This window comes from Nelumbo nucifera, chromosome 2 (genome assembly GCF_055504915.1).
Source record: "Nelumbo nucifera cultivar China Antique chromosome 2, China Antique-T2T, whole genome shotgun sequence".
NCBI classification, from domain to species: Eukaryota; Viridiplantae; Streptophyta; class Magnoliopsida; order Proteales; family Nelumbonaceae; genus Nelumbo; species Nelumbo nucifera.
In genome coordinates this window covers 65,978,945-66,006,847 of record NC_142650.1, presented here as the reverse complement: position 1 = coordinate 66,006,847, position 27,903 = coordinate 65,978,945, and the positions used below count along the sequence as shown (strand labels likewise).

The window sequence follows — 27,903 nt, the reverse complement described above, 5'->3', positions numbered from 1 at the left end:
TCAACACAACCAAGTCGGGGCAGTTTTAGTTTGGCCATTTGTAAACCGACCTGACCATATATATGTATGTATGTTAATAATGAAAGTGGAAAAGTTCCTATATTTATTAATCTAAAATATTTTACATTGTAAATTTACAATTTTAACAACCCCACTATAATTTTTTAAATTTCAATTTAACCTTTTAAGTTTAAATCTTGTGAACCTGATCGACCAAATTGAAAACCGACCAAAACTAGTTAAGGCTCTTCATTAAATTGATGAAACTGACCAAGCCAACCAACGTAACTCAACTTGACCCAAGTTGATTGATTTTCTAGTATTTCTGATTGGCTTTGGTTCAACAACTTCCCAACCTCACTGGATCGAGTTAGTATTGGTTTGGGCATTTGTGAGTCGACCCAAATTGACTTGACCCGACCATAGGTATATATTAATATTTTATAATTTAAACATAACTTTTTTAATACTAAAAAGTGGGAAAATTCTTATATTTTACCACCGAGACTTCTTCTTTCCTTCAAGCCAGCTGGTTTGTTGTGCTGGGGCAAACTTTGAATCAGGTTTCCTGGTTTAGGTGTATAATGGGAGTACCTTGGCTTTGGCGTGCGAACCAATTCCACCGTTGGTATGAGCGAACAAAGTTGAAGCAGAACAAACTTGTGAGAAAACAAACTGATGCCCTAATTCATAGAGGCAGCGACAACTCTCAAGGAGAATAGCCCAGAAGGAGAGAGAGAGAGAGAGCGCTCGTTATAGTTTCATCTAAAGTCGTGAGTTCTGTGAGTAATTTATCTGCAACTTGTTGATTCTGGTTCTCTTCCTTCAATGGACTTTTTTTCTGACAACTAGTTTTCCTTTTTCCCTTTTTTAATAAAGGGTTTTCTTTCGGTTTCTGTTTGTGGGATTTGGAGAGTTTAGGGTTTGACAGCAAGGGAGATGACGCAGAGCAGTGGGGCAGGACGGATTTCCATTTGCCCAATGAGATATTGTCTATTATTCCAACGGATCCATATGACTAGCTTGACTTGGCGCGAAAGATCCGGCGATTGTGTCTCGGGTGTTGAAGCTTGAATCCGAGATAGGGCGGTTGCGGCATAAGATATCGGAAAAGGACCGACTAATATTTGAGTTGGAGGAGAAGGTCTCGCAGCTTGAACATGCGCTTTAGAAAATGGCTGCATGGTTGAGGGTTTCTCTCGACGAAAATGTAATAAATGGATGCTTTCTTTCTATGGATTTGAACTTTTTGAGAAGATGCATTGATTGATTGTTTTTATTTGTGTTTGAAGATGAAGCTGTTGAAGGAGTGAGAAAGTCGAAGGTGGGAGATGTTGTGCTTTTGAGGCTTTTAGAGGATGGTCTAGGTTTTCAATTGCCGTTCTCGGAAAACAGAGTTGAAGCCGGTGGCTCCATCTCTTTGCGAGAAAGTTGAAAGGGAAGAGAGAGAGAGTATTGGGTTTTAAAAATATTTGTATGTGTTCGGATTTTGACGGAACATTAACGTACGTTAATAACAGGGGTAGAGTTAGCCAATTGTTAGAAACAATGGTACTTTAAGATAAACAGTGAAACAATAGGGGTAGAATTAATTAATTAACTTAAAATCATAAGAATACTTTAAGAAATTTGCCCCTTTTTATAAATACTGGTACACGTATTCAGATTCAACATCCAACAAACGAATTGGGATATGCTCTCATTAAGCGCACCTCACACCGACCTCACAGGCATATCATAGGGGTGTAAGGTCGGTGTGAGGTGCGCTGGTGTGGACAACAAACCTCTCACAAAGTTTCCCGCCAAATAAACCTTCATCGCTTGTTCTCTCTCATCGTTCCCGCCATTTAGTGCCTTTCCTCTCGAGGTAGTGATCCAGTGCGTCACAGTATCACAGATATTTCACAAAACCCCTAGCTTCCCCATCAGAGAAGCTGCGAAGGACAGGAGGCCGTCGCTGCTCCAAGGTAGCTCGGATCCTCCAATCCAATTGATTGTTCGAGCGAAGAGCTCCATTTAGGAAATCCTTGAATCGAATCGGCACCACCGCACCTTCAGATTCCATCACCTGCCAGGGTCAGTTGGGTCGAGAGAGAACATTGCAAGTCAGAAGTCAGAACAGTCGAATAGAGTTCTCTCATTTTTTTTCTCAGTCCTCTGTCCCACCATTGAAGCTGTTAGGTATTAGGGCTTGGAATCTGTTCCGCCATTGGAGATTAAGCCATAAGTTTCCTCTCTCAGTTCTCTGTTCCACTGGTCACCAAATCGAGGGCAGGGTAGAAAGCTGTTAGGGTTTCAACGCCGCTGTTTTGCCATTGTAGGTCGAAATTCTTTCTCAGTTCTCTCAACTCTCTGTCTGTTCCGCCATTGAAGCAAGTTTCTTCTCTTAGCTTCAACGCCGCTGTTTCTCGTCGTGCCACTATTTTCATCGCCCCTGTTTCTCAGAGTTCTCAAGTCGAGTGTAGATCGAAGCTTTGGATAGGTAAATTTCGTCGTGAAGATCTGAAAAGGCTCTTTGCAGGTTTTTTCCTCTTCCCAGAACTTGAAACTTCTACCAAACTATTATAGAGGCCATGTCTGAGCTTAGCACCTTTCCACTCCATGGAAAGGTGTGAAACCTGTTACCTTGGATTGCAAATTATTAGAAAATTTCCCATTTAGACCCCTCAATAGCTTCTAGACAGCCACTTTTCGCATAACCGTTTTCTTTTCCATGCTTTACATTTTGCATTTAGTTCCCGTGCACTGAATGACCCAATTTAGTTCCTATTGAAGCCAGGTTCAAGTCTCCTTTTGCTCGTTTATGTACAATTGCATGGATTGATTGTTCACAATTTAATGCTTCAAATGACCAGTCAAAACCTATACAAAACTGTGATAGAACAAATAAAAAACAAAGAAACATTATTAAGATAAAGAAAACAACTAGAAAAGATAAGGGAAAAGAAGTGAAACTGAACCAATAGGCTTTAGAAAGTTGAAATATCATTAACCATAAAAGGTCAGAATCTTATTTTTGAATAATCCAGTGGTGTGGATGATTCATCTGTGCAAGTTCCATCTAGTTTCCAAAAACACTTGCTCCATTTATTTAGCTATTAATACTTTACAAATTATACTAAAACTAAACAAATAAAAAAGCAACTCCAAGAACCTTTTTTCTTGAAGATAAATAAAGAAGAAAATTTATTAGAAAGATAAAGAGAAAGGATTACAAAGGGTGATAAGGCATCACCCATAACCCATAAACAACCGGGCCGCCCCTAATTTTAAACAATGCCAACCAACATCTTGAAGCCCCCTCAAACAGAGCCCAAGGTCATACAAATGAAACTCCTAACTTAACCCCTCCTCACATCTTTACCTTGCACAACGTAGCAGTCCACCCAAACAAAGTCCCCTCCACTTCATCGCCCCTGTTTTTCTCTCTTCGAAAAACACATTCACTTCAGACCTTCACACCTTCACTGGTTGCATAACTAACCTCTTTTTCTCTCCTTGAAACTCTTCTTGTTTTCTTTACCTCTTTGTTAATTCCAGCCCCAAATAAACCTCCCCTCAAATTTGTAAGTAAAAGCACCAAATATAGGAAATTGGGAGCAATAAATTCAGCTAGAATAAGATTGTAAGTAAAAGCACAAACACACTTTGAAATTATATCCATGGTGAAAGATCTATATGATCAAATTGCAATATCATGAACCTTTGTCTTGAACAAATGTTAGATGAATCTTTAATTAATATTTTATAACATATTAGACCGTACATGTATAGTGATCTGCCATTTAACAATGTCAAATGTGCATAGAACTAGAGAACAAAATTATCACATTATGCTGGATGAATTAATGGTCAGCAATAGAGAAAGAGAAGGCACGCTCTCCAAGGGAGACATTCTTCAGCAGAGTACTTACTAGTTTTTCGGGCATGCCACCTTGCTATATTTCCATACTAATTCCATTGGAAAAACAGAGCTCCAATATGTAGTATGTAGAACACCAGCAGAAACCACATCAATAAATGCCATCAGGGGTGATCTATGTGGTGATAAACCAGCAGCTGCAAGGTTGCAAGGAACAATGAATCTCCCAGGTTTTATGCCATTTACAACCTTTTTAGCAACTTCATCAGCCTTTATTGCACCAGACGAGGCTGCAATTATACTGGTTATAGAAGTGGTCTTGTTTTGGTTTCTGCAATAAGTGAGCATATTTAGTAAAAATCTTCACTGAATGTCACAACGATAATACATTGAAACAGCAAGGAAAAAATCCTTGAGAGCTGTAGTAGCAAAGTAAAGTTTTTTAGGAATGGTAGCAGACAAGGAAAAACCCTGTGATTGATCCTCCTTGGAAGAAAGTCTGGATCTGTCTTAAGGATAAATTTCATGGATTGGAACTTTAAAAGTAGGGGATTGGTAGAAAGTAATTGGGTTTTAATTTAATCATTGTTGGCTGACAGTGTGTATCGGTGTATGTGAGGTAAAGGCTATTGGTTTGGAGAATGGGTTATCTGAACTTGATAGCTGTTTTACAGGTGGGGGTGATGATTTCAGCCTGGCCCACACAAGCCCGGCTTGGAAATTCCAGGCTTGGGCCTAGGTTCTTGTTGAAATAATTTAGTTATTGGTGTTAGGGTCTGTTTGGCTAGTTAAAGCGTTTTTTATTTCTATTTTTTTACTTCTGTTATGTCTGTTATTGTACTCACTTATAGCAGGGGCACAAGGGTCTTTTCCCTTGTTATTTCTGCTGCCCTATATATATTATAATAAAAGCTGGCGCCGCCGGCATTGTTACATTGCCAATCCCTTCTCTTCTCTTCTCCCTTCTCTCTTCTTCTTCTCTTCTCTTCTCTTCCTCTTATTTTTGGCCGGCCACACTATCAAGATGGTATTAGAGCGGGAATACTGACTGAGAGAACAGATCGAACAAACTTCACTGATCGAACAGATCGAACAGACTTCACTCTTCCAACTTGTTGAATCTGGGCGGAACAAAGATCTGAATCTGGACTGAGGAAAACATATCTACAACTGGTACAATCCTTCCTTTTTTCTCCTCCTTACCCTCCTTGGTCATGTACCAAGTGAAAAAACCAAATGAATCTGGGCTGCTGAATGCTATCAGATCTTTATACCTTTGTTTTTTTGGGATCGTGTGATCCTGTTCCTGTGTTAAGGCGATTGTAGGTCAAGGATGACCTGTTATCTCAATTATTTGGCTTCATTATAAGTGTTAAGGATCTCTCCTGTTGATTAATGTTCTTAGACATTCTGGAAGGTTGGTAGGTGGGGACTGTTAAATCGTACAGGTCTGAAATCTATCGAATATTGCCTTTTTTTGTCCTGAAATTGGTACTGTTTGTGCTCAGACTGTTTTCAAACCCAAGTGTGTGGGTGTGGATTGAGTGGAGCATTTTTTTGTGGAGTAAGGAGGGGTCCTAAGTCCGGTGTTTGGGATTGATTGTCTGTTTTTGGCCATGTCGTCTGAGAATTCTGCTATTTCAGAGATTTCAAGGAGCCACAATGGAGTGAGTGGGGGAGTGGATATGAGTTTTCCCATGGCTATTATTCCCTTTGATGGTCTGGACTACCTTGAGTGGTATAGGGGAATAAAACTCTATATCACTGCTAGGGGGAAAATAGGATACATCAATGGGAGAGTAAAGGAACCGAAGTACGGAAGTGCTGAATATGATAGGTGGAACCAAGAGAATAGTATGGTGATGTCTTGGCTCTTGGTTTCCATGCTGCCACAGGTAAGGAAGACTTTTATGTGGGTTGAAACTACTTGTGAGATATGGGAACAAGCGAAGTCCACCTATTCAGAGCAGAGACACTATGTCAAGATATATCAATTGCAAGCTGAATCCTCTACTTGCAAGCAGGGGGAGAGGAGTCTCTCGATGTACTATTCTGATTTGACATCGATATGGAAAGAACTTGATCACTATCAGAATGTGAATTGGAAGTGTGATGAAGATGCAAAGGCGTATAAGTCACTTGTATCTCAGCAACGGGTCTTTGCCTTTCTCCTAGGGCTGAATCCTTCATATGAGTCCATCAGGGTGCATATCTTGGGTAGTAAAGACTTGCCATCAGTTCAAGAGGTGTATGCCTTAGTACAGTAAGAAGAAAGTAGAAGAAGTGTGATGAATTGTGTAGAAGGGGAGTCAGTTGCCCTAGCTGTTCGGGGAAATTCAGATACAAATGTCGGAGGTGTTTTTAGGGTGACTAAAAAAAAACAGATGATAAGAGTAAACTTTGGTGCACTCACTGCCAGAAGACACGACACACGAGAGATATATGTTTGGATCTCCATGGAAACAGGCGGCTCAAACTCAACTACCTCCTTTACCCGATCCTCCTCCATTCCGGGTTTTTCATTGTCGCCATAAAAGCCAACAGAGTTCAAGAGCCGTGGAACCTGATACTATGCAACCAACATCATCGGATTCACTAGAGGCAGATCTGTCTCATCAGCCAGTTACACTTGCTCCTATTGATATGTCTGTTCCTTTAAATGTTGATTTACTTGTCATCAATGATCTTGATATTCCTATTGCTAAGATAAAGGGTGTTAGGTCTTGTACTACTAATCATCCTATCTCTAATTTTGTGTCCTATGATCATGTTTCACCTTCATTCCGTGCATTCCTCTCTTCTGTGGATAGTGTCCCCGTTCCTAAGAATGTGGCAGAAGCTTTGTCTAAATCTGAATGGACAGATGCAATGCAGGAAGAAATTGATGCTTTACACAAAAATGGCACTTGGGAGTTGGTGGACCTTCCTGAAGGGAAGGAACCAGTGGGTTGCAAGTGGGTGTTCATAGTGAAACATAAGGTTGATGGAACTGTTGAAAGGTACAAGGCTAGACTGGTAGCAAGAGGCTTTACATAGGTATATGGAGTGGACTATGCAGAGACTTTTGCTCTAGTAGCCAAGATGAACTCTATCAGCATCCTTCTTTCATTGGTAGTAAATCTTGACTAGGAACTTCACCAATTGACATAAAAAATGCTTTCTTGAATGGTGACTTGGAAGAGGAAGTGTACATGACCCAACCTCCAGGATTCTGTGCCAAAGGCAGTGAACAAAAGGTGTGCAGGTTAAAATAATCTTTATATGGGTTGAAACAATCACCTCGGGCTTGGTTTAGTAAGTTCCATTTAATAGTTCAACAGATGGGGTTCAAACAATGCCAGTCAGATCACACTCTATTTGTGAAAAGAGGTGAAGGGAAAATTGCAGTTCTTATTATGTATGTGGATGACATAGTGATCACAGGAGATTGGGAGGCTGAAATACGAAGACTAAAAAAAATTCTTAGCCACTCAATTTGAGGTGAAAGATCTAGGCCCCTTACGTTATTTCCTTGGAATTGAAGTTGCCTGCTCTCACAAGGGCATCTTTATTTCCCAACAGAAATATGTACTAGATCTACTAGAAAATACAGGCAAGTTAGGGGTAAAACCAATTGACTCACCAATTGAATCTAATCATCATCTGGGAGACAGTTAGGGAGAGTTTCTGAAAGATGTGAAGAAATTCCAAAGACTCGTAGTGAGACTTTTGTATGTCTAAGACTAGGCCTGATATTGCTTATGTAGTGGGTGTCCTTAGTCAGTTCATGCACAATCCTAGGACAACTCACTTTGAAGCTGCAGAGAGGATCCCAAGATACCTCAAGAAGTTTCTCGGAGCTGGTTTGTTGTGCCAGAAACATGGTCACTTAAAGGTGGAAGTATATACTGATGTAGATTGGGCAGGAGCAGTCAATGACCGAAAGTCTACCAGTGGGTATTGTGCCTTTGTAGGAGGAAACCTGGTCATATGGGGAAGTAAAAAACAAAGTGTGGTGGCTAGATCTAGTGCTGAAGCAGAGTATAGAGCGATGTCTCATGGGGTTGCTGAAATCATGTGGATAAGAAATCTGTTAGGTGAACTGGGTTTTGCAGTGAGCAATCCTATGTCACTCTACTGTGACAATAAAGCTGCCATCAATATTGCTGCTAATCCAGTCATGCATGATAGGACGAAACACATTGAAGTGGACAAACATTTTATTAGAGAGAAAATTGTAAGTGGAGAAGTGTTTGCTCCATATGTCAGCTCAGAAGAACAACTTGCAGATATTTTCACCAAAGGTCTTCATCATGTGCGGCACAAAGATTTGTGTGACAAGTTGGGCATGATTGACATCTATGCTCCAACTTGAGGGGGAGTGTTGAAATAATTTAGTTATTGGTGTTAGGGTCTGTTTGGCTAGTTAAAGTGTTTTTTATTTCTATTTTTTTACTTCTGTTACGTCTGTTATTGTACTCACTTATAGCAGGGGCACAAGGGTCTTTTCCCTTGTTATTTCTGCTGCCCTATATATATTATAATAAAAGCCGGCGCCGCTAGCACTATTACATTGCCAATCCCTTCTCTTCTCTTCTCTTCTCCCTTCTCTCTTCTTCTTCTCTTCCCTTCTCTTCTCTTCCTCTTATTTCTGGCCGGCCACACTGTCAAGAGTTCTGTTCAGGCTTGTCCCACAAATGTCAGAGCCGGACCTTGGGCCTAATACTTCAAGCCTGGCCCACATATATTTAAATATATGTATTTTATACATAAAGTATAAATGTATACATGTATATATGTATATATGTTATTCTATGCTATATGTAATATTTTATATTATATAATGTACAAAACAAGGTAGGTTATGTAGGGATGAACCCAATTTGACCCAATATTAAATGCTAAATACACAAGGCCGGTTTTCAGAGCTTAGAGAATCTATGGTATGATCCTGAAAGGCTGAAATGTAGGTCTTAGTTTTGAGTTTATTAGTTTTTTTTGGCATTTTAATCAAGAGTTCACTCTTCATCTACTAGACAAGTGTTGTAACTTTCACACAATATATATCTAAATAGTTTTTCACAAATGTGAACTCTTGCATTCAAGATATGCGTTGAACCCAAAAAGATCTTTAAGAAGAGAAGGATTTTTAGTTTCTTTAAGAACACTAGGACACTGGGTTCAAAGCAAGATTTCAGACCTTCCAAAAAGCCCGGAGTTTCAGTATTTTGAGGGAATATAAGTGATGCATTAATGCTGTCTGCAATGCCTCTCCTAGCCCACAAAGACCAAATTTTCTAGGAGAATAAGCTGTGTAACCATATATGCCCACCTACCATGAAACATATTGCAGAATAGACTTAGTTACATGGTGGAGAAAAAGTTACCATTAAGCCCCAGGAACTAAAGTCCAACAAGCCATTAGAGTATTCAAAATGTGATCAATCAAATAATACACATTTACACACATATGGATAACTCTCCCTTGCTGCAATGGTGTCTTGAGAATCATAGTAATAGCTGGTGGAGAGTATAAGGGCAAAAATAATTAAATCTACTTATTAAGATGAACAATTAAGATAAAAGTTAATACTTTTCAACATGCACTATCTAAAGAACATGTTGCTCATTGGTTCTATTCAGGAAGCTCTCAAATCCATAACAAAATCAAGTCCAACCGTCTTGCACAAAAGGATAAAGGATATACTAAAAGTAGCCTGTAACAAAGAAAAAATGTCAATAACTTGGGAACTTCCAACAAAGTTCACTTGATAGATGTAAGACGGAAGTTAACACAAAGAAACAAATTGTTCAAAGAAGTATCTATGGAAGCAAAACTGTCAACAGTCCAACAAGAAAAGGGCGCACCTCCAATTCTTTTTTATCTTTTTTTGATTGTTAGTCCAGTCTCCAATTAGTCATAGTCTCCATGTTTTTTTGCAATTTTCTGGTATTTTCATGCATTTTCTGCAAATTTCTGTATTCTTATGCAAAATTTCTGTAATTTCTGCATTTTCACGCATTTCCAGCATTTTCTTGCAAAATTTATGCATTTCTGCAATTTTCTGGTATTTTCATGCACTCTGCAAATTTCTGCGCTTTTTGCAAAATTTCAGCATTTTCTGCAAATTTTCTGACATTTTCATGCATTTATGCAATTTCTGCTATTTTCTGCCTCTTTTCCGAAATTTCTGCATTTTCAGCATTTTTTTTGCAAAATTTATGGTAATTTCATGCATTTTCTGCAAATTTCTGCCTTTTGCTTCGTTTTCTGCAATGTTTCTGTTTTTTCTTCATTTTCTGGAATATTTTTGCCTTTTTTGCAAAATGTCTGCATTTTTTTTGCATTTTTTGGTGTTTTCATGCATTTTCTGCAATATCATGGTATTTTCATGTATTTTCTGCAAATTTCTGCCTTTTTCTTCATTTTCTGCCCTTTTCTTTATTTTCTGCAAAGTTTCTGTAATTTCTGCATTTCCTTGAATTTTCTGGTATTTTCGTGCATTTTCTGCAATATTTCTGCATTTTTTGCAATTGTAATATCTGAATTTTATTGCATTTGCTACAAAATTTCTGTAATTTCTACATTTTCATGCATTTTTTCTGTATTTTCTACAATTTCTGCAATTTTTTTTTTGCAAAACTTCTGCAATTGTTTGGTATTTTTCTTCATTTACTTTTGTAGTTTTGCTTGTACATGTGGTTCATAGAATCCGACTTCCCAATTGGACATTCTCTACTGGTTTTTGCTGTTTCTAGGGTTTCTCAATTTATGAATCTCACCTCATGAGAGCCATCTGCTTGCTTTGCGGTTTTTAATATTATCAAATCTTTTTATCTTTTCTTTTCTTTTTCTGACTGTTGTTTTGTAGCACTTGGAATGAAAATATATTAATAATTTACCTCTTGACATTGTCCATCATAAATAATGCCTGGAATTGATTGAATTGTCTTTGCACTTCATTGTCTCTGCTACAAGAAAGCCTAGTCTACAAGATTTAGAAAGAAAATTTGGAGTTGAAATCTTTTTTGTTTTCTTTCTTTTTTTTTTTTTTTAATTTTTTTGGTGCTAAGGTTAGAAGAATCAATGCCACTGGAATTTTGAAGGCAGTGAAATTTCTTCTTTGTTCAGTGAAATTTTTTGGGGCTTATATCTAGTTTGTTTTCAGAATGTTGTTTACTGTTTCGCTTGCATGATATTATCTTGAATCTGAATTTAAATTCACTGACTGGGTAGTGCTGAGTTTGGAAATGGCCAAAGGAGAAAATGGAAGAGATAATATGCAAATTGATGGACATGAGCCTAGACAAGCAAATGCTGTATATGAAGAATTTAATGCCAATTATCTTAAAGCTTATTATGGTAATGGTTTATCACTGCCACCTAGTGCTACTCTTGTCCTTGTTTTCTTTGCCCATGCACTTGGTTGCTTATTTTGTCTACTTAGTAGAATGTGCTATTTGTGACAGGAAAGCTGTTTCCACATGCTGAGATGTTCAAATGGATGTCGTATGGAAATGGTAGTTAACTTCTCTTGATTAATGTGCTCATGTCATTGTTTTCTTCTGTGGTTTCTTTTATACTGTGTTTCTGTTCTTGTTTGACTATGTCTTTTTCTGCTTCAGATGGAAAGCATCCAGCTTGTGACCACTCCTACTTTGGCCGAAGGGAGTTTTCGTTCACTCTGGATAATGATATATATCTGCGGTTCCAGTCTTTCAATAATGCAACTGAATTGGAAAATTCCATCAAAGAGAAATGCCCTGTTAAAATTGATATCGGGCCAGTGTACAGTGTAGATGTATGATTTGCGTACTCTTTTTTCTGCTGTTTTAAGGAAGCTTTGAACTGATGACTGGGCTTGATTCTCCCAGCCACAAATTCTTGATTGAGACAAGTCTGTTTTTTTTAGAATATCATCACCATCATGGGTTTGGCAACATTGATCCTGTTTCACCATTCCGTTCTGTTTAATGCCATATCCATTAATAAGTTATGAGCACTTAAATCATTTTTATCTACTTCAACTCAAGTCCTTTTTTCTATCCTTAGCCCTTCTAGTCCCTTAATGGATTCGGTGCTGATTTTTCCGGAATTTGAATTTAGTAGAGAAGACTTCGGTTCAAATTTCTGGAGAACTGTGAATTCTTTGATGTAATTTGTTTGAAAATGTTGTTTTGTTATTCTTGTAAAACTGTACTGAAGTGGTGACGCCATGTCATTTAGATCTTTTGTTTCTTTTTTTGTAGTTATAAAATTTTCTTTTTTATTTATCTTCAAAAAAAAACTTCTTACGGGTGCTGTTGGTGGTCTTCTATGCATGTGACCAGACCACCTTACTTTCTCTCATTTGATCACCTATTGGAGCTACTCCTAGGTTCTTTCAAATGACTTCATTTCTGAGTCTATCCTTTCTAGTTTTATCGCTCATCCATCTCAGCACATGGACTTCTGTTTCTATTAGAATATGTGAGGATGTATTTTATAATACTAGTACCATAGCTCATTTCTTCTATTGTATGATCTACAGCCTGCTAAGAGGCATGCCTATGCACAATCTGGTGATAATGTTTTTACTCCAGTGGAGAGGGAGCTTGTTTTTGATATTGTAAGCTAATCAACTTTTACCCCAACTGAACAATTACAACATGCTTAAAATTGCAATCCTGATTGCACTTTCTGCTTAACATGTCCAAATGCATGTCCTTCTGCAGGATATGACGGACTATGATGATGTTCGATATTGTTGCTCAGGAGCTGATGTTTGCTTGGACTGCTGGCCGTTGATGACTGCTGCTATTAAAGTGATTGATATTGCACTTAGAGGTAGGTAATGACATTCATATCCTGCTCTGAAAGTCTTTTAAATAAACCAGCTGAGGTAATGAAGATAAAGATAGGAATAATGAGAGATTTTTTAGTTACGTATAAAAAAATAATTATTGCTACATGTAAAGAAACTTTGGGTGATGTGATGGAACCTCATTCATTAGGTCCTTTAGGTGATTTATTATTCCACATATTGACACAATTTGCTATCATCATATTTCTATCTAGGCCACATCCATTCGTAATTTTTGAGGTCTTCCCCTTGTGCATTAAGAGCCTTGAAGAGGTGCAACTTGGGCCAGGTTTGGTCAAATTGAGAGTGAAAAAACCCACATATGTGAAAATTTCTGACAGTTTTATATACACTAACTGAAACTGAACGTAAGTGCATGGATCATATTTCATAAGGAAAAATAAAATTGAAAGATCAAACAGATAAATTACATTGCTGTAAACAGATTTCCCATAATGGTAATTAACAAATTTAAAGGAAGAGGTTCTGCAAATCGAGCTGGTAGGGCATCCGTTCAACCTGTGGAAGTAGGTCTTCTCCCAAGTGGCGGTACTCTACGTGGGATCCCGGGTAGTGGTGAATACTTTCTCTCTTCAAGCAGCCAAAATCAAAGTGAACTACTCCAAACCAGATCAGATTCCAAGATCAATTGAGCTCTTTTCTGAAGGGTGATAGCGGAGAGTCTAGTTAAACTTAGCACTGGAAGTTGAATTGTTGTTGTGGGAGAAAAGTAGAGAGGAAGAGGATGATGGTGATGTGTCCAGATGGATGCCAAGTCGAGTGGCCTAATGGAAGTAGAAAACTTCAAGCCCAATGTTGGCCCTATTTTTGGAAGGTGGACCATTGAACAATATCTCGTTTGGCTCCATTTTGCCTTTAAAATTGGGATTTTCAAAATATTTTAGTTTTAATAGGTTGGTCGAGTCAAGGGATGGTTTCTCCTACGTGGGTAAAAAAAAGGAACAAAGAAGGATGGGACATTGGTTGAACCGTCTCAAATCATCAATTTGACTCAACTTCAAAGAACCCACCACGTGATGACTTAAGAGGCACGTGTAGGAGCTATTGTGAGGCAATGGGGGATGGTAAAGATGATCTATCATCATTACCATTGACCTCTGATAGTCGAATAGGGGTGGTTTTTCCTGGTTGCAATGGGTGAAGTGAGATAGGCCTAATCATTGCTACGATAGGGCTAAGGCAGAATGGAGGGATGATGAACAATGGGTTGACTGTGAAGACTTGGACGAGAAGGCACGGTTCAAGTTTGCTTGGAGAGTGATGATGACTTTCACGTTGTTTCTCTCTTTGAGGGAGGAAAGGCTGATGACATCAAAATGGGCTTACAAAGTGAGGGCCAATCCCACTCCACCAAAGACAAAGGTTGGGAAGTGTAGTTAATCTCAGAGAGCGGCCTAAAGGACCATTCTAAAAGTTAGAGGGGAATAGAGACTCCAAAGGGATAAGGACACCAGTCCATGCGAGTTACAAGGATAGAATGATCAGTTGTTGATTTGATGGGGGAACCGGGAAATTGTAGAGGAGATTCTGGTTGAGGGTACAAAACCAGAATTGGTGAAGTCTGATACAAATTTGAAGTTCTACAAAAAAAAAAAAACAAATTTGAAGCCTTCCCAAGCTGTTAGAGGTGATATAGGGTTTTGAAGGAATTGTTACTGCAACTCCTGTCGTGTCTTCCCCTCGGTCAAACTCTGGTAACTTCTCTAACACTGTTGGTTTTGTTTTTGATTCTAATCCTTGCTTTACTGGTTCTACAAAACTTTCATCTCCCATCCATGGCTCTGATGTGCCTTTGGAAGTGCTTATAAAAAAGGAGATGGGTAGGGGTCTAACAGAAGGAGTTTATGGAAAAGAAATAGTTGGAGACAAGAAAGGAGGGTTGGTTGCTTTTGAGGCTAGGGTGAAAGGTTGTAGGAAACCAAAGAAGTTGTCCTTCCTAGTATGGGGTTGGGTATGGATGGGAAAAAAGGGATCGCAAAAGGGAATCAGTCCTAGGAGAGAGATCAAGAGGGGATGAGTTGGGGAAGGAACTAGTTAAGGAGAAAGAAGGAAATAATGGGTCAAAAAGGAGTAAAAGAAGTGGAGAAGCATGGAGTGTAAGGGACTCGGTGATGGACTTGGTTGACAAAATGGGCTTGAAGATGGACAAAGTTAAGGAAGGGAAACCTCAAAGCAAAGTGATCAAAGAAAAGGTAGGTAAGAGGAGAAAGAAGCTAAACGAAGTTGAGAAAAATTGTTAATGATGTGGAAGGGGATAAGGAGTTAAATGCTAGAGGAGGAAGAAGGAAGGGGGGCCTATAGAATGTGGGGGATTGGGTTTAGTCTTTGTTGTGATCATGAAGATTATTAGTTAGAATATAAGGGGGTTAGGGAGTGCCGCAAAAAGAATAGTAGTTTAAGAGATCTTGAGGAAGGAGTGATCGGATTTTGTTATGATCCAAGAATCCAAAATTCAAGAAGTTGATAGGAAATGGATAAGAAGTATTTGGGGAGAGAGGAATTAGTGGGGGGGGGCATAATAACAATTAAGAAAGAAGAGGCAATTCAGTGTTTGGAAGAATTAGCGTGCAAGTTCTCAGTGTTTATTAAATTAAAGAACCTACAGGATGGCTTTGAATGGGTTCTCATGAATGTCTATGGGCCAAACTCTTATAGAGAAAGGAATAAGATGTGGGAGGAGTTTGGGGACATTAGGGGTCTTTGGGAAGGGCCTTAGTGTTTAGGGGAGACTTCAATGTTGTTAGATTTGTGAGTGAGTCAACTAGGGGTAGACAAAGGATTGCATCAAGCATAAGGAAGTTTAATTCATTTATTGTGGCCTTTGAGTTGAAAGGCCTTCAACTGGGGCAATCCTGCTATACCTAGTCAAACCTCCAAGCAAACCCCATTCTTTCCAAGCTTGACAGGTATTTAGTTTCACTAGACTGGGAAGAGCATTGGCGAAGTCTAGCTTGGAGAACTCCACCTAGAATCACCTTAAACCATTGGCCCATTTGTTTGTTTCAAAGAATCAAATGATGGTGGCTTAATTCCTTTCAGATTTGAAAATATGTGGCTCACTCACTCGGATTTTGAAGAGACGGTCAAGATTTGGTGGAATAGCTTGGATCAATCACCAATATGGGAAGGCCAAAATTCCTAAAGAAACTTTATTCGGTGAAAAGGAATTTAGAGAGTGGAATAGGGATAATTTTGGAAGACTAGAGGAGAAAAAAGCTGATTTGATATCCCAAATTGAGGTAATTGATAACAAAGTAGTGGGCTCTTTAGGTGAGGGTGACATGAATTTGAGATGGTCTCTGAAGGAGCTAGGGGAGACCTTTTTGAGAGAGGAAATGAGTTGGAAGCAAAAATCGAGAGAGAGAGGTGGATCAAAGAAGGTGATGGTAATACAAGACTTTTTCATGCCATTGCAAATGGAAGGAGAAGAAAGAGCTTGGTTAATTCTTTAATGGTGGGAGAAAATGTGATTACAAACCAGAGTGAGATTGCTAAGGCTTTCTTTGAGCATTTCAGGTTTATTTAAAGAAAACCTCTAAATGAAAGGTGGTTGGTTGAAGGCATTGATTGGGAGACATTGGGGGAGGCTCAACTGCAATTCTTGGAAAGAAGATTTAAGGAGGATGAGGTCAAGGAGCCGGTTTTTTCTATGAATAATCAAAAGCTCCGGGGCTTGATGGTTTCACAATGGCCTTTTATCAAGACTGCTGGAACATAATCAAAGGTGATCTACTAAGAGTGCTTAGTGAATTCTATAGAAGAGGGGTTATCAGTCTGGGGATGAATTCCACCTTTTTAGCACTAGTCCCTAAGAAGAGCAATGCTAACTGGCCAGGGGATTTTAGACCTATTAGCCTAGTCACTAGTATTTAAGGTAATAGCAAAAGTGCTGTCTTTGAGGATTAAGAAAGTAATCCCCCCACTTATTTTGCAATCTCAAGGGGCCTTTGTGTAGGATAGGTAGATTATTGGTCTAATTCTAATTGGTAATGAATGTGTGGAGTCTCAAAAGAGATTAAAGAGGAAGGGAGTAGCTATCAAATCGGACTTGGAGAAAGCCTATGATTTGGTGGGTTGGAACTTCTTAATGGATTAGGGGTTGCTTACATTCTAGTCATTACTCAGCCATTGTTAATGGGACATTGCATGATTTCTTTGAAGGCTTTCATGGGCTTAGACAGGGTGACCCCCTCTCTTCCCTTTCTATTCACTTTGGTTGTTGAAGTGCTAAGTAAATTGATTTCAAGCTTGTAGCTGTTTAGAGGTTGGTCAATAGGAAGAGACAATATTTTGATCACTCACTTGCAGTTTGCAAATGACATTCTAATCTTTTGTGATGGAGACTGTAGTGAAGGGGTGGAAAACTTGAAGTTGGTGGTGAAAATCTTTGAGAGATTGTCTAAATTGAGGATTAATTTTGGTTGGAGAGCTTAGTGGTTGGAATGCCAACACTGAAGAGGATGACTTAAGGTTTATGGTAGATTTCCTAGTTGTGAGAAAGGAGAGTGGCCTATGAAATATTAGGTTTATCCCTAAGTGATAACCCCGGGTTAGCTAGTTTTTGGTGTCCAGTGGTGGAAAGGGTTGAGAAGTGCTTAGCTGGGTGGAAAAGGAACTACATCTTGAGGGTGGGATTATCTCTTATTAAGTCTACCCTAGCAAATCTTCCAGTGTACTGCATGTCAATGTTTAGGATGCCACAAGCGATAGTGAGGAAAATTGAAAAAATCATGAGGGATTTTCTTTGGGAGCTGGGGAAAAAAAAGAAGGATCATTTGGTTAGATGGGAAAAGGTGGTGAAGTTGAAAGCAGAGGGGGGGGGGATTGGGAATTGGTAATGTTAAGTTGTATCGGGCTTTGCTTAGCAAATGGCTATGGAGGTTTTCTAATGAAAATGAGAAATTATGGCACAAGGTTGTTGCAAGTATTCATTGGCATGTCAAGCAATGGATGGGATGTTGGATGTCTCCGTAGCTACCTTGGCTGCCCCTAAAAGGCCATTCATGAAATTGTTCCTACCTTTCTACATCACATCAGGTATGACTTGGCTTCTGGTCAGAAAATCAGATTTTGGAAGTATGTGTGAATTGGGGATACTCCTCTGGGTGAGAGATTCCCTTCTCTTTTTGATCTTTCTAGGTTCAAGGGTAGGCCTATTTCTGAATTTCTAAGTCAGCACCATCATCCTTTAGGGATGAACTTTAATTAGCTTTAATAGGAACCTTAGAGAATTTAAACTTCCTAGTGTGTCTGAGTTGTTAGGCTTGCTGAATTTAGTTTTCTTGGGAAAAGGTGATTTGGATTCTAGGGTTTGGGGCCCTAATTCTGATGGGTTATTTTCTTGTAAGTCCTTACATTCCTTGGTAGCTATCCACCTCTTCCTCTCCTTTCCCAGTCAAGGAAATTCGGTACTCTCCCATTCCCCCTAATATCAATGCTTTCTGTTGAAAGTATTTCATGGTTGTATTAATACCTGTGATCTACTCCAAAGAAAAAGACCAAATTGGTGTTGTCCCCTAACTGGTGTGTCCTATGTAAGTTGAATGGTGAGGTTTCCCTTCATCTTCTACTCTCCTGCCCTTTTGCTAGCTTTATTTGGAATTGGTTTGCTTCTCTCTTTGGTTGTAGGTGGTCTTCTCCTGACATGTTGGATGGTTTGTTTAGCCCTAATGGCATTAGCTGCACTAAAAGGAGGGGTAGGATTTTGTAGAGATGTACTAGAGCAGAACTACTTTGGACAGTTTGGGAGGAAAAAAATGTAAGAATATTTGAAGAAAGGGAAAGAAGCAAGAAAGCCTTGGTAGAAGTAGAAACAATAACTTTGAGTGTGGCACACTGGGCAAAATGCAAAATGCATGAAGCTGTTTTCAGACTTTAAGGTTGAAGGTTTTTTCAGGGCTTGGGGTGTTATTGCTACATCTTCATCTACTAGGCAGAAATCTGTTGAAGCATGGTCACCCCCAATAAATGGATTGAGCGAGATTTGAAAACTGTGGTAAAATTGCTGCAAAAGGGGGAGGGAATGACATGGCATTTGAGGAGTGAACTCAGGAGATTTAAATGGCTATCAAAGGACATGCCAATCCGAGTGGGATGGGTAAGGAGAACTGCCAACAGTTTGGCAGATAGCTTAGCTAAGCAAGGGGTACAAAGAACACATCTGTTTTGGGCTCAAATGTAAATTTGGATTGGGTTAGCTTTCTAAATTGTAACCTGATTTTTCTAATTAACAAAATCTTTTGTGTTGCTGATCTAGAAAAATAATAATATCAAATGTTTCATAACTTCTAACAGTGAGTAACTAAAGGAGGATCCCATTTCTGGAGGGAGGGGAAAAGGGAATTGGGTAGGGTGGCTTGAATTCCAAGCCTGAGACCTACATACATTCCGTAGAAAAGCATGGATTCTGAAAAAAGGACTCCCTCACAGTCAAGTTTTGCAACATTACTATTTCACCTGAAAGTAAGATGAAATGACGTGGTACATGATTTATTACAACTAACTACAACGAAGTTTGAGATTGGGATATCCAATAATATGTAACTGCATAATTAGGGGTGCAACTTAGGTGTTGAGTTGATTTGGGTTGTGGTCAAACCTAGCCCAACCTACCTAACCTAACCCTAACCCAACATGATTTTTCAACCCATGGTTCTTAACCCTGATTCATAATTACATACATGCATAACATATACAAATGTAATCGGGTTTGAGTTTGGGTTGGGTTGACTAAGGCATCCATCTTTAATCCAACTGACTCTATATAGGGTTGCCACTTTGCAACTTAACCCTAACGAAGTTTTCAACCAACCAAAACTAACCATATATATATATATATATCAGGTCGGGTTCAGTTTTAATTTGGCCCACCTAAAGTTACACCTCTACACATTACTGATGCAAACAGCAAACATTGACTGGGTTTAAGTGGCATAGGTCTATTGTGTGCAATTTTCTTTTATGAATGTTATTCAATATAAAATTGGTGTTCTGGGCTTGACTAATATATTGTGCTTTCACATTCAATCAAAATTAAACAAACTCTTTATTTTGTTATTATCTCCAATGCAGATGACTTTGGTTTCAATCACATTCTTTGGGTATATAGTGGCCGGCGTGGTGTTCACTGTTGGGTTTGCGATGGGAGAGCAAGAAGGTAATGGGTGCTAAAATGTGAAAATTTAGATTTCATCTTTTGTATTTTCTCCTATAGAAAGTTTAATGGTTTATGTGTACCTACATGCAATCTCCAGGTTGACCAATGAACAGAGGGCAGCAATTGCTGACTATTTCCGAGTATACAAGGTTGGTATACTATTATTGCATCAGTGGTTAGAGGTGACATGTACCTTGTATGTGGTCTCATGGAAATTGTTGGGGCTATTCTATGTTGTAGGGCAATGACAATAGCCAGAAGAAAGTATCTCTAATGGGTCCTGTTCTTCATCCTTTTCTTGCGTAAGTATTGATTTGTTATAATTAGTTATCTTAACTAGCCTCGTCTTTTCCTTAACAATCTTCTTTCTGCAGAAGGTCATATACAGAAGTCCTAAGGGCATTCTTTGAAGAGAAAATACTTTCTGGTCAAAAGTTGTTTGCAACTGCAGAGAGGTTTGAGAAGATCCTAGAAACGATTCCTGATGAATGTATGATAATAAGCTATTTTACTTTAAGCACCATATCTATTTCTTCATCCATAATAGTATCTTATTTTCTATTTTCTTCCATTAAATTAAAGTAACAAAACTACAATAATTGCAGCTATTGCTTCTGAGCTTCGGGGCAAGTGGATGGAAAGCCGAAGGTCTTCCATTGCTAAAGAAGACATTAATGTTATTCGATGGGAGCAACTTAAACATCTATTGCAATCCGGAAAACATAAGGTATGAAGCTGCTGGTGCAACACATTATATTTATCTTTCTGTCCTATTAGTTGATCTGCTTGCTATCCTGCATAATCCCATCTACCTAACAAGGGAAGGGAAATGTTGACATTATTATATGGTAATATGTAGACGTTTGAAGTCAAAATCTTCTATACTTGGTTGTTTGATTGAGAAATCACAATCTGGGTTGAGGAAAAAGGTTGGAGTCTGAACCATCAAACCTAGTGCAAGGGGCAATTGGTTTGTGACATTATCAAGGTTGTAGTGAAATGCTTTAATAATACCAAGTTAGGCCAGCTGGATGTAACAGTAAGTAGCCAAAGCAAATAAATCCATTAGTATCATGTCTAGAAAAAGACCAAGAGCACCAATGCATGTGTGTCAATAAAAAGAAATACAGAATCAAGCACATATATGACCACAAGGGTGGATCTGTGTAGGAACAATTAGTAAAAGTATTTGCTAATAAGTTCCTTAGTATGCTGAATTTGCAAAATTGATTGAAGAACTGATGTGTAGAGTAAACATTGATTGTTAAATGAACTTGAATTAAAGTAGGTTGATGGTGTTTTTAAAATATTTGTTTAAACTGCCTTACTATGCTGAATTTGCAAAATCGATTGAAGAGGTGATATGTAAACATTAACTGTCTATGAGTTAGAATAAATAAAGATTAAATAGTTGCAAAAATATCATGAATGGAAAGAATTCAACAACAGTGGAAAGATTAAAAGTTGAAGTTGTACCTTGAGTTGTTATATTTGGGAGTTATAATAGAGTTTAGAAGAACACCTACATAAATAGAGGAAAGAATTAGCTGGCTGTTGATAAACTAATCATCTCCCCAAACTAAGAAGAAATTGAATAACTTAAAAGCAAAAAAAAAAAAAAAAATTTTCCCAAAATGAATAGGGACTTCAAATCAAAGAGGGAAAATAAAAGAAAATTATAAAAAAATAGAGACCCTTCTCTCTCCCACCCTTCCTCCTCCCCTTAATCTCTCTGTCCCTCCCTGCCTCCCTCTTCCCCTCCTCCCCCCCATCTCTCTCTCTCTCCCCCTCCCTTCCTCTTTTCCTCCCCCTTCTTCTCTCACTCCCACTTTCCTTCTATCCTTTCTCTCCCCCCTCTGGCTCTCCTCCCTCTCTCTCGCTTATTTATTCAAGTGTATTTCTTATGGCATGTAATGTAAAACTGTATTAGAGGATTATAGAAATTAGATTACCCTTAGCAAAATCATTAACCTTGCAATGGCTTAAATCATCATTATTTTTTAAGTTACATAAGGAACAAAAAAAGAACCAAGCATAGGAAAGCACACTGTAAAAATAGTAAACAACTAAGGACCTCAAGTAAAGAGTAAATTTAAAATAAAAAAAAAACAAAATTTAGCAAAATTAGAATGACAATACTTAAGAGTTAGGAAGTTAATTGTAATTCTATGTGTTTCCTCATCCTTCCATATCTATAGCTTCTTTATATTGTTAAACGGAAAATACAAAAAGAAAAAAAGAAAGCCAAATGAAACTATCAAGGTGATTGCCAGAAGCACGCACAATTTCAATCCACAGAAGAAATTGTAATTGGAATTAAAATATGAAGAAAAATAGCACTTTATCCTGCACATGCTTCACAGTAGGAGGATGATAAGTCCAAGAAAAGAGTACATGAACCTGTTAGAATACAATGAACGTGGAAATTAATTTTTTGAATACTTTCAACAGATGGAAGTAAGAAAAATAGGAGAAAACTTATTATCCAATCCTCAGCTCTTGGGCATAGACATGAAGGAACATGGTGACACTTTCTTTGGAAAAGAAACCTAAGTTAGAACTCCTAAGAAAAAGCAGGGTTCTTATAGCAACATGTATGAGAATATCCATATAGAGTAATAAATGAATGAAATGGATAGATTCAAATATCTACATAGAATAATAGATGCCAATGAGAGAGCCAAATGCAGGACAGATAACTTGTCCATGCAATGGATTTAGTACATGTGGCGTAGGCCATGTGGATCCAAGGCACCCCCTGTTCTCCATCTACGTAGCTGAAAAGAAGGCTGGAATCATTTGGGAATAATTCAGCTAAAATGAGTTTGACAGGTACCTCACTTTCCATCCAACCAGCTTCTTCTCAATCCTCTCTATGATTGGTTCCCAAATAGATTTAGCATTGCATTTGGCACCCAAGGGCATTCCCAGATATTTTGAAGGGAACTTGCCCACTTTGAAACCCTGGAATCAGCCCAGAATTGCAATTCTTGTACCTCACCTACTGCTACCTGCTCACTTTTGTTAATTTTATTTTAGTTTACAATTTTTAAATTTCATTTCTATTTGGAAGTTCCAAGCTCTTTTCTTCATTTGCACAACTGCCTACTCTTCAGCAAACTAATTTCCCTTTAATTAGTTTTTAATAGGTGCTAATTGCTTCCTTTAAATTTTCTTTTATATTTTCTCTATGCAACCAAGTGCAAAAGCTTTTCTAGTTTCTTGTCTTTCCTTCTTTTTTGTATTTTGCGTTTTTGATACAGGGCCCACATGGTTGATTTGTGTTTTGTTGGTATGGGTCTATGCATGTTTCCACTATATATTTGCTGACGTGTATTGTATGTATACCTATATTTTTATTTTGGTTAATGAAAAAAATGAATGAAAATGGAATTTGTAACCAAATGGGTTCAAAATTTATTCTCATTCTTACCACAAAAACTGTCCATTTCCACCCATTTTTGCCCATTCTAGAATTTTATTATTGGAAAGAATGAGCAAGGATAAGAGTTGAACCAAACATGGCCTTAGGGTTTCCAATCACTTGGAGAGGGGTGGGGCCAAGAGAAGAGTGGAAAAGATGGAGAAAGAAACAGACACAAAAAAGGGTTGAGTCAAGAGAGGAAGAGTCCATGGTTCTAGGGCTTTTCCGGTGAGAAGACGAAGAGAGGGAGGGGGCAGCGGAGAGGTAGGATAGCAAGAGAAAGTCAAAGGGGAGGATGGGGGAAGCGGGGAAAGGTAGAAACATGAGCCACACACTTCGATGGGATAATGCGTGTAATACCATTTATTGGATCTCACACGCTCACTTTATGCTTGATTTGTGCCAAAAGAATTTATTGGAAGCTCAAGGTGTCCACAATATATATACACACATTTTGAGAAAAAAACTGGGTTTTACCTTGGGTATTGCATATACTCAATAGAAATGCCTACATTTGAGAAAACATTATATTTTATGGTTTCATAGGATCGATTTCTTGTTTTTATTTGTCGATATAAGATGTAAGAACAAGATGCCATATAGATAGGATCAATGAACTTATGTCTTCTAAATAGATAGGTCTATATTGTATCCAATATAAATTATATTTTATATCACCAAAATTCTGGCAATAAGATGCCTCAGGATGGCTTTTGCCATCTAGATTCAATTATATATTGAGGGTGTCACTTGTGGAACTACTGCTGGGTGTTTGAAATGTTATGTGGCTTCAGTCCTCTGCTTTTTCTGTTTTTTTTGTTGTAAAAAACTTCTCCTTTCCCCATCTTTTTTTTAGAAGCATTGCATTTCCTAGAAATTAGCCTTTGGAGCACTTTGCCCCTCAACCTCACATGCTAACTAGTAAATCAAGTCATGTGTATTCATAGATGTATCTGTATTATGAATCTTTTAGGGTTATCTAATTTGATCGTTATATCATTGTTTACTTGGAGTTCAACTTGGATTTGGTATACTTGAATTAGATCTTTTAAATATGAACTGACTTAATCCATAAATGCTGTTTCAGGCACAGGGACTACGTAGATGTGTGGAAGAAATAGTTTTCTCTTATACATACCCCAGGCTTGATATGGAGGTTTGAGAAGTGGTCCTTTTTGGTATCTTTTTTTATTGGTAACTAAAACTTTATTACTAGTGCTTAAGAGAATAGGGCAATGACCTCAAATTATAGGCCAGATTATCTGCCTATCCCATTTATGTAACATGTTACATATGAGCCCAGAAGCCATGCCATTTGCTTATCTGTTGCACCCACTGAGGAGTGGCCAGTACCTCCCTTGCTAGCAATTTGATCTCCTTTATAATTTGCCTAAACTTCCAGATTGGTTGGTTGTTCCCCAGCCAGCTTACCTCCACTTTAATCCCCTTCAACCACAATGTTGCTGAAGCTCTTCAGTCTTGCAAATCTCAAACCTTGTAAAAAGAAAGCACTTCTGCTCTTTTTTATGAATAAAGAAAACAATTCTTCTTTTAGTGAGTCCCCTCTTCAATAGGACCTGAGAATAGAGCTAAAATTGAACCATTTTCCTTCCCTGAACACTGCCTACTCCAGAAGGACCTAGATTTCCAAGATTGCTACCATCAAAGTTGAGTTTTATATGGTCATGACAAGATGGCTCCTATTATCTTTCACACACCACTCTCCTAGTGGATGAATCTGCATCATCCACTGAAAATGGAACAAAATGTACCTGTTTAATGAAGCATATCTTTCTCCATTTCAGGTTTCAAAGCACATGAATCATTTGCTTAAGGCTCCATTCTGCGTCCACCCGAAAACAGGTTGGTTCATGTCTCGACTAGGTCAATCCATCAGCTTGATCTACATGATACTGTTTGTTCATTCCTTGTAAAAGAAAAAAAGCAATGATATCATCTCTTTCAAATTGGGTGAGCCACCTGATGTCCTGATCATGCAAAGGATCAGAAAGAAGCCTCAAACAAGATTTTGTATTTTGACTCAGTTGGCCATACAATGCCTTTAAATGGTTAATTGTTTTATGCAATGGTAAAGTCTTGTGGAACTTGATCCCTCTATTTGCAATCCTCCATTGCACTTAATTTGCAATTCATCTGTAATCTAAACATAGCCTTGAATTTTCATCAAAGTGGATTTGCGAAATGTTTCAACTTTTAAAATTACATGTTTAGCCCAAGAGTCCTTGAATGCTTTTTCAAATAACTTCAATATTTTTTTGCAGGTCGTGTTTGTGTTCCTATTGATCCTGAACACTGTGAAGAATTTGATCCTACAGGTGTACCAACCCTTTCTTCGGTAAGCATGATTAAAATTCTCATTTCCAAGGTTGTCTGCTTATCAGTATGAAGATCCACAAAATTGAATGAAAACTTGTTCTTTAATGTCTAGAATGTCACTTTCTGTCTGTTCAATTTTCACGGTAGATGGATGGACCCTAGGAAAATCTCTTTCCAAAATCTGATTCCATATGACTGTCATGAGCTTGGTGGTTAGGATCATTTAATCAATCTGGTCTTTTTCACTCTACAATTCTAGCAGATCACACAAATTAGTGGAAATCCATGGGCATTTGCTTTGCCCCGATAATTTTTAGTATGAGACAAGTAATTCCAAATCCTATATGTACATTGTACAGTTTAAAGTTTACTGATCAGATCAAGGAAGAATCTTCTCTATCAGACATGCCCTATTCTGGGCTGGCTTGTTGGTGTCTTAGCTGGTTTGTTCCAGCATTGGTGCGGAATCAAATCCCACAACCAGCACTTGGGAAAAAAGGAGTCAGGGGGAAGTTGTTAATGGTGCATAGCACCGAATACCAAAAAAAAGCCCTATTTGGTCATATGGGTGAACATTGTTGTTGATCCAAATCATGCACCTTATAGGGGATCCTCAGGATTGGTCATATGTCTACTGTTCAAATCTGTCCTACACTCGATCGTGAATTAGTAGTTTTGCGAACTAATAAGATTATTCAAAGTTTTAGTTTTTTAATACAAATTATTTCCTCAAGAAAAGGCTTTTTTTGAACACATTGCAAGGTCTTTCAGTCTGGTTTTTGTTTCATGTATAGGGTGGGAGAGGAAAAGAAGTCCTTTGGGTCTCTAGATTAATTTGTCACACGGAAGGATCCTGGATATTTAGGAAAATGACTCGGTTAACAAGCACATTCCCGTGTTTGTCTCTGTGCATGAATATATATAATCTCTGCTAAATGTGTGCTTCAAATTTGTGTTAAATGCATATTGTAACCTTTGATCTTGTCAATTCTGCAGCTTTTGGATGAACTAAACAGTGGAGGTCAGGGAGCCGAAATTGACAATGGTACATCCAAATTAAACTTGTATAGTTTGCTGTTTTCTCATTTTTGCTTTTTTTGGTTTTGATTAGTTATGGCTTCTGTTACCAAAGCTCAGCATTATCAGATTAGTTTTAACCATTTGATTTGTAAATGTTTCTATGAGCATTTTAGAAGCAATTTAGACTCTCCAAATTTAAAGGGAAACATTTATAGTTTATACAATTTAAAAGGAGTGCCCTATTAGTGCCCCTACAATCAAATAGGAAGAGATAAAAGGGTCAAATGGCATGACCTGAAAGAAGCTTATTTCAGATTTTACTTTTTTTTTCTGACATCCTCTTATCACACATTATCTGTATATCCGACTGGAAGGATTCATGCTTAGACTAATGCAATGTAAATTTTATATCTTAAGGACTGTCTTCCAAAGTGTGGGTTATATGCAAAGGGTACAAAATTATCATTCAATCAGGATCTCCTATTTAAAATAACATAAACCTCATCAGGATCAGGATGACCCTAAGTCCCTAATTGGATGATGGGGAGGGGGGAGACTAATAATCTATGAACAATTGTTTTGGTGAATAGCATCATCTTGTTAGGTTGGATTTTTCCCAATAAATCATTTAGGTGGGTTCAATTCTTTCGTATTCAGAATTATACTGCAAAATTCACAAGGGAACCTTGTGAGTGACGGTGCATGATATTTCTATGTGCAATCATGACATTTTGATCTTCCACTTGATTGCAGAACTTGATAGGACCTCACTTGGCAAGTCGGTCAGATTTTTCAGATCATCTTTCTTGCAACCCCTGCTGAAATCTTGCAAGGTCTTGTCTTCTTTTATTCTCTGTTTACTTTTGATGTAATGGCTTGTGGATGTTTCATAATTAGAGATGAAAGCAATTTATTCTGATGAGAATCGTATTTGAGTTTGCAGGAGGATATGGAAAGCTCATACAACAGAAAGCTTCAACAATCTAAGAACTCGTTAAATTGGTAATACTTGCCAAGTATCTGTCTCAGAAAGCTTACATAGAATAAACATTTGGAGCTCTGCAACATCAGAGATATTGTTAATGTTGCATCAGAAGTGCTTTTTATTTAGTGCTGAAAGGAATATGTAATGTATTTATTCTCCTTAGTAATGTAAGGAAAGAAACTTTAGTTTCTTCCCTATTGCCTCAGAATTCAGAAATACTACATATACTACTAGGTCTTGTTCAATAGAAGGAACAAGTTAATGTTTGTTCTTAAA

General features: G+C 38.0%; 1 protein-coding gene across 6 annotated transcripts; it reads left to right on the top strand.

Moving 5' to 3' along the window:
- Positions 1-522: 522 nt before the first annotated feature.
- Positions 523-27,903, top strand: POLA3 (DNA primase POLA3). 6 transcript variants are annotated; one of them, XM_010264663.3, is made up of 18 exons: positions 523-782; positions 880-1,210; positions 11,079-11,204; positions 11,312-11,362; positions 11,468-11,643; positions 12,373-12,450; positions 12,557-12,668; positions 19,777-19,861; positions 19,959-20,010; positions 20,102-20,163; positions 20,236-20,351; positions 20,467-20,588; positions 24,373-24,441; positions 25,091-25,148; positions 25,568-25,641; positions 26,619-26,667; positions 27,396-27,475; positions 27,586-27,903. In XM_010264663.3, the coding sequence occupies exons 2-18, from the start codon at positions 1,183-1,185 to the stop codon at positions 27,646-27,648; spliced, it is 1,401 nt and encodes a 466-aa protein (XP_010262965.1). In that variant the 5' UTR covers positions 523-782; positions 880-1,182; the 3' UTR covers positions 27,649-27,903. The 6 variants fall into 6 exon arrangements, with proteins under 6 accessions (XP_010262965.1, XP_088754764.1, XP_088754763.1 ...); XM_088898636.1 differs by lacking the exon at positions 523-782 and adding an exon at positions 1,293-1,324 and having other exon boundaries at positions 1,085-1,210; XM_088898638.1 differs by lacking the exon at positions 880-1,210 and having other exon boundaries at positions 652-782.

What these genes read in the sequence shown, in the direction of transcription:
- POLA3 (XM_010264663.3), top strand. Translation starts at nt 1,183, where the DNA reads ATGGTTGAGGGTTTCTCTCGACGAAAAT. An exon ending in GGGTTTCTCTCGACGAAAAT is followed by an intron (nt 1,211 to 11,078) that starts GTAATAAATGGA and finishes CTGACTGGGTAG; the next exon opens with TGCTGAGTTTGGAAATGGCC. An exon ending in GGCCAGTGTACAGTGTAGAT is followed by an intron (nt 11,644 to 12,372) that starts GTATGATTTGCG and finishes TATGATCTACAG; the next exon opens with CCTGCTAAGAGGCATGCCTA.